This window comes from Pimephales promelas, chromosome 3, assembly GCF_988280905.1.
Source record: "Pimephales promelas chromosome 3, fPimPro1.hap1.1, whole genome shotgun sequence".
NCBI classification, from domain to species: Eukaryota; Metazoa; Chordata; class Actinopteri; order Cypriniformes; family Leuciscidae; genus Pimephales; species Pimephales promelas.
The window spans coordinates 3,806,020-3,812,799 of NC_142771.1; the positions used below are offsets into that span (position 1 = coordinate 3,806,020).

A 6,780-nucleotide genomic window follows, 5' to 3' on the forward strand; every position below is an offset into this window, starting at 1 on the left:
TCGAACGTACTGCTTCTTTACTCTTTTCGCCTACTATTTAGTAGGAAAGTAGGGATATTCGCACGCACTACCGTCCAAATCTCGCGATAATTATTACGTCACCCAGGTAATTCTCGCCTACTCTTTTATGAATACTGACGATTCGAACGTACTTTTTCGCTCGCCTACTCTTTTATGAATACTGATGTTTCGAACGTACTGCTTCTTTCAGGTACTGTTTTCGCCTACTATATAGTAGGAAAGTAGGGATATTCGAACGCACTACCGTCCAAATCTCGCGATAATTAGTACGTCACCCAGGTAATTCTCGCCTACTCTTTTATGAATACTGAGGATTCGATGGTACTTTTTCGCTCGCCTACTCTTTTATGAATACTGATGTTTCGAACGTACTGCTTCTTTCACGTACTGTTTTCGCCTACTATATAGTAGGAAAGTAGGGATATTCGAACGCACTACCGTCCAAATCTCGCGATAATTATTACGTCACCCAGGTAATTCTCGCCTACTCTTTTATGAATACTGACGATTCGAACGTACTTTTTCGCTCGCCTACTCTTTTATGAATACTGATGTTTCGAACGTACTGCTTCTTTCAGGTACTGTTTTCGCCTACTATATAGTAGGAAAGTAGGGATATTCGAACGCACTACCGTCCAAATCTCGCGATAATTAGTACGTCACCCAGGTAATTCTCGCCTACTCTTTTATGAATACTGAGGATTCGATGGTACTTTTTCGCTCGCCTACTCTTTTATGAATACTGATGTTTCGAACGTACTGCTTCTTTCAGGTACTGTTTTCGCCTACTATATAGTAGGAAAGTATGGATATTCAAACGCACTACCGTCCAAATCTCGCGATAATTAGTACGTCACCCAGGTAATTCTCGCCTACTCTTTTATGAATACTGAGGATTCGAACGTACTTTTTCGCTCACCTACTCTTTTATGAAAACTGATATGTTTCGAACGTACTGCTTCTTTACTCTTTTCGCCTACTATTTAGTAGGAAAGTAGGGATATTCGCACGCACTACCGTCAAAATCTCGCGATAATTAGTACATCACCCAGGTAATTCTCGCCTACTCTTTTATGAATACTGAGGATTCGAACGTACTTTTTCGCTCACCTACTCTTTTATGAAAACTGATATGTTTCGAACGTACTGCTTCTTTACTCTTTTCGCCTACTATTTAGTAGGAAAGTAGGGATATTCGCACGCACTACCGTCCAAATCTCGCGATAATTAGTACGTCACCCAGGTAATTCTCGCCTACTCTTTTATGAATACTGAGGATTCGAACGTACTTTTTCGCTCACCTACTCTTTTATGAAAACTGATATGTTTCGAACGTACTGCTTCTTTACTCTTTTCGCCTACTATTTAGTAGGAAAGTAGGGATATTCGCACGCACTACCGTCAAAATCTCGCGATAATTAGTACATCACCCAGGTAATTCTCGCCTACTCTTTTATGAATACTGAGGATTCGATGGTACTTTTTCGCTCGCCTATTCTTTTATGAATACTGATGTTTCGAACGTACTGCTTCTTTCAGGTACTGTTTTCGCCTACTATATAGTAGGAAAGTAAGGATATTCAAACGCACTACCGTCCAAATCTCGCCTACTCTTTTATGAATACTGACGATTCGAACGTACTTTTTCGCTCGACAACTCTTTTCGCCTACTATATAGTAGGGAAGTATGCGATTCCGAACGCAGCCAAAGTCTTGAGAAATTTGTTTTCGTGAATAACTTCTTTTTCACTGTCTCCATCTGCTGGTTGCTCTTTACTCACATTCTCTCTTGCTCTCACACACACACCCGTTAAAGGGATAGTTCACTTTTAAATTACTTTTTGATATGTTTTAGCTTACCTCAAGGGCATCCAAGATGTAGGTGTCTTTGTTTCCACAGTATTTTCAATTTTTATATTTTTAGGTCAAACCGTTTTTGTCTGTACTTACCGTAAATGTAAGTACACATTGATGGCCTAAGACATGAAACGAGCGGTTTGTGTGAGAAAACGAACAGTATTTATATCACTGGTAACAACTTACTGTCCATTTGTTAAAATGGCGAATATATCAGATGCATGTTACCTACCTTTTGGTGCAGATGAGAACAAATTTGAGCTGCTCGCGGTGCAGTCTGAGCTGGAAGCTGTAGAGAAGCAGATCCGTGACCTTTTAGAGAGCAACATGACATCAAGACTTTGTGTAAACATACACGCCACTTTCAAGTCAAGTACGCATTTTGAGCTATCCGCGTGTCAACACCGAAATGAACCGTCATCTTTTGCGTGTATGTCTACGCCGTTAAATGTCAGAGCGAAACGAAGCAAAATGTAGATCTACATCTGGGGAGCGATATTTTTTTCCTAGGATGGTAGGGGAAGACTGATAAATGCTATTAACCCCAGTCCCAGCAAACACAGAACGTTCCCCTAACGTTCCCGAATGGACCCATGAGTTTTTTTTTTTTGGGAACCAAACAAGAACGTTATAGGAATGTTCCATGTAGGTTATTTGTAGGTTCCGTTTTTATAACGTAAGGAGAATATTCTGGGAACATTCCCTTAACTTCAAGGGAAAGTTCTAGCAACGTTCTGGGAACCAAAAACTAACGTTCCCAGAACCTAAATTTGTTTGCTGGGGTGACGAGTAGGTTGGGGTAGGTCCTATATTTATATATACAGTAATGTAACGCTAAGTCAACGGCGTTCATAAACACGCTGAAAAGTGATTATGCGTGTTGATAGCACGCCAAAAATTGAAATACGAATTGATGTGTCATACATACGCCATTTCATGAGATCAGTCTGTAGAGAGATAAGCTGAGCTGAGAGACCGGCGTTTAGCTCTTGAAACATCACACGCCGATTAGGGCTTGGTATTGACACAAATTTCACAATTCGATTCGATTTCGATTCACAAGCTTGCAATTCGATTCGTTTCAATATCGATTATTTTGGATATCAGTTACAATAAATGGCAAATTTCCTCAAGGAAATCAAATCTCTTTACTAATGCTGGGAGTCTAGTTGTAGCCTACTAGGCTTCATTAGCCTAATTACACTTTTATTTATTTTTATAATAATAAGATATTATGAAATATAAACATTTAAATGGTGGCTGTTATAAAAAAAACTTGCCAGATTTATTCAAATATGCATTAAATATTGAAGAACATTAAGATTATATGTAATATGGTGTATATATTTAGCAAAATGCTCCTCTCTAGACTTATTTTTTCTAGCTGACTAACGAGTTTATGTGGGTTTTCTGAGGTAAATATGGCGATGACATTGATTACAAGCTGTTGACGTCTTTCCACGGTTTAAACGCTGATTGAGCGAATCAATGTGACATGATACGGATTTCGATAAGTTGTACTCTATCTTTAACACACTTTCAGATGCTCATTCATGTTTATTTGGCGCTGTGACTGGTATTATTAAGCCGGAAGAGAGATCAGCGCTGCTGCTTCTCTTGAGCGATCTCACGCCACAGCGCCAAAACGTTATTTATTTTTTTGAATTTCTAAAGAAAATGAACGTAATTTTAAATTTGAGACTTTGTTTCATATCAAAGGACAAAGATTATTGTGATTTTTTGGATGCGCGCAGCCGCGATACAATGTTCCATTCATTCAAATGAAACAGGATGACTAATCGATTCTTAAAATATCGGTTCGTAAAAATGAGAATCGATTAATATCGAGAAATCGATATTTATTACCCAGCCCTAGCGCCGATGCACACAAATCAGTGATTAACGTTAGTAACCCGCTGTCCCTGACCTCGTCCACTCCGTGCGTTTCTCAGCATTGGTCCCAAGCACTCAGGTAACGATCAGCCATGGTTTCATTCACTCCGGCTGTGAACGACATCAGGCTGCGACAGACGGAGGTTCTGAAGGAGGACTTCACGAGACGGTATGCAACACAGCGCCTGAAACACAGATCATCGTGTCTGGACCTCTTCCCACGTACCGACAAAGGCATGAAAAGTCCAGTAGATTATTCGCGCTAAATGAATGGTTAATGTTATGGTGTAATGAGCAGAAATTGCTCTTTGTAAATAATTGGAATATGTTTTGGGATCGACCTAGGCTCTTCCGCACTTTCCAAGTAGAATCGGAGCAGATCTTCTGTAGGACAACATCTCCAAGATGTTAAACACCGTTTGACTAGTAACCAATCACAGCCTCTGCCGCACCAAATTAATTTATATTAATACTAGTGTAGAATTAATTTATATTAATACTAGTGTAGAACAATTGCATAGAAACTGTGTCTATTCCTCATTTACTGAGATCAAATAATATCTAGAAAAAATCAAATTGTTATTAAAACAGAAAATCTCGCTATTAGTGAACAAAAACAATTTTAAAGCTCGGTCTTCTAAACATTAGATCGCTCACACCTAAGGCGTTGATTGTAAATGAAATGGTCACAGATAATAATTTCGATGTACTTTGCCTTACTGAAACCGGGCTTAAACCAAATGAGTATTTCGGTCTAAATGAATCTAGTCCACCAGGATACTCATACTTAATGTAATATTGCAATGCTAGAATGTGTGTGTGAGAGAGAGAGAGAGAGAAAGAGAGGTGCGGGCGCGATAACAGTAGAAACAATGTTGTTTTGTATGTTTTTAATACCTCGTCATTGTGTTCATACAGGACATTGTTAACTTATATTTATTTACACTCGCAATAAAACACAACATTGTGCTTTTGTCAAACGGTCAAACAAATTCGTGCATGTTTTAAGGGAGTTAGAATGACATCTATTGGGTGTTTTCTATTCAAATGAACTGTAAAGTTTAAAAATAAATAGAAAAAAAATGAAGTATTGTACTGAGTGTGAGTTTTTGAGTGCTGATATGAGCACCAGGATTAAGTTGTACAGTAGTTTTTCATTTGTGAGATACATAAAGCTTGAACAAAGCATCATCCAGTCAGTATTTCAGAGTTGGCAGCAAAAATAACCAAACATCAGTTCAGTTCAGTTAAGCCAAAATCAATGACATTAAGACTCATTTTGATTATAGCATTTTATTTTGAAAGCATTTATTTGTTTTGCAGTACATATATAGTCAGAGAAACAACAGGATCAGAAATCTGTTACCGTTATCCTTTCATGCCTTCAAATTTAGACAAGCTTAGCTGAGCATTATTATAGGGATCATTTAGCTGCTAACAAAATGAAGCTGGAATTGACTCAAGCACCGTGGGTTTAGATGATAATCTTTGATGACTAAACTGGTTACAGTCTTGGCTGAAGAGTGAGGACTGTTTAAATTTGTTCACGAGAAATTCTTCTAATTGCCTCAGTGTTTTATCAGAGATTGGGATTGGGTTTTTTTTCTCATCTTTGTTTTCAGCCCAGTGAGCCTTGGATTCCCAATCGTTCGTTTTAGGATTAAAGCAGCAGAATACGGTCCACATGTGTGAGGGAATGTTAACTCTGTTATTCAAGCGTTTGTCGCCAGGCACGGCTCCGGTCAGCACATACGCCAAGATATCTTCATGGTTATTTTCGTCACGGCATTTAGTCTCCATGAAACTTCTAACACTTTGCTCCATACTTCTCCAACTACCCTTATTAAATTTAGTATGCTGTGGCACAGTATTGGTCAGTGTGTATGTGGATTCGGCAGTGATTTCATCAGGTGCGTGGCCGTTGGGAAATAAGTGGCCACGGTCCCATTCGTCTTGTCCCTGATCCCAGTAGTCTCGGTCTACAGCCTGATTTTCTCCTGGATCAGACATCGAGCCATCTAAAGGGTTAAGCTACAGAAGAGGAAATGAACAAAGAGAAAGAGATGTAAAGTCCTTAACACTCTCAGAGAACTAAACGAAATGAAACTATTATGACTAGAAAAGTAAAATATGATCAATAATCAATTATTACTGTAACAATCCACCATGAGAAACATTACCTGCGGCTCGATCATCCATGGAATATGTGGGTTTTTTTTATTAACCGCAGTAAATTTGTAAGCTGAGAACAGAGGGATCTTCGCCGATATGTCATACAGAGTTGCATATCTGTATTCGCCCTCATACTTCTGACAAATTAGTTTGTAGCGGTTATTATCCAGCGAGGTTGAATGATCCAGAATGCCATCAATAACGGGAGACTCTTCTTTAAAAAACATACTGCTGCATTTGTTGAATGAATCAACAACTTCAGTCACGATGAAGGGAGAGCACAACACCAGCAACACGGCGGAGACGAACAGATGCATCTTCACCTGAACCCAATCACAAACAAAGTGGTTGTAGCACGTCTCAAACTCAAGCCTCAGTGCACTCAATGTTTCCTCACACGGGTTTATATAGTGTTGCAATAGACACTACGCCTACACACAGGGCCGTAGCTAGAGGATTCAGGGCCAATGGATATTGACAGATTGACACACCACACCAATACTGACATATTGACAGGCCCACACATAACAGAAGATGATAACATAACAGTGATGTTGTTGTAAAACCTTTACTTTAAAAGTTAAATGTTTATATATAAATTACAACTAAGAACACAAGCAATTGTTAAATAATAATAAAACCAATTTAAAAAAAAATAACAGAAAAATAATGTTTTTCTTTTCCCATCAGTCTGTTATAATTCTAAAATCAAAATGTAAACATTAAGAAATTGACAAAAATGCAGTCAAATATATATATATATATATTGTGATGTAACGAATGATGTGTCCTGGAAGGGCGCTACATTTCCCTGAGGTGGCTGCAACCACAAACAGC

The 6,780-nt window shown here is 38.6% G+C and overlaps 1 protein-coding gene across 1 annotated transcript; it reads right to left on the reverse strand.

Moving 5' to 3' along the window:
• Positions 1-5,048: 5,048 nt before the first annotated feature.
• Positions 5,049-6,335, reverse strand: LOC120475439 (endonuclease domain-containing 1 protein). The gene is made up of 2 exons (XM_039666134.2): positions 5,952-6,335; positions 5,049-5,802 (listed from the first exon to the last, which is right to left on the reverse strand). Exons 1-2 carry the CDS (start codon positions 6,258-6,260, stop codon positions 5,206-5,208), a joined length of 906 nt encoding a protein of 301 aa, XP_039522068.2. The 5' UTR covers positions 6,261-6,335; the 3' UTR covers positions 5,049-5,205.
• Between the last annotated feature and the right edge of the window lie 445 nt (positions 6,336-6,780).

What these genes read in the sequence shown, in the direction of transcription:
- LOC120475439 (XM_039666134.2), bottom strand. Translation starts at nt 6,260, where the DNA reads ATGCATCTGTTCGTCTCCGCCGTGTTGCTGGTGTTGTGCTCTCCCTTC. An exon ending in CATGGATGATCGAGCCGCAG is followed by an intron (nt 5,803 to 5,951) that starts GTAATGTTTCTC and finishes CCTCTTCTGTAG; the next exon opens with CTTAACCCTTTAGATGGCTC.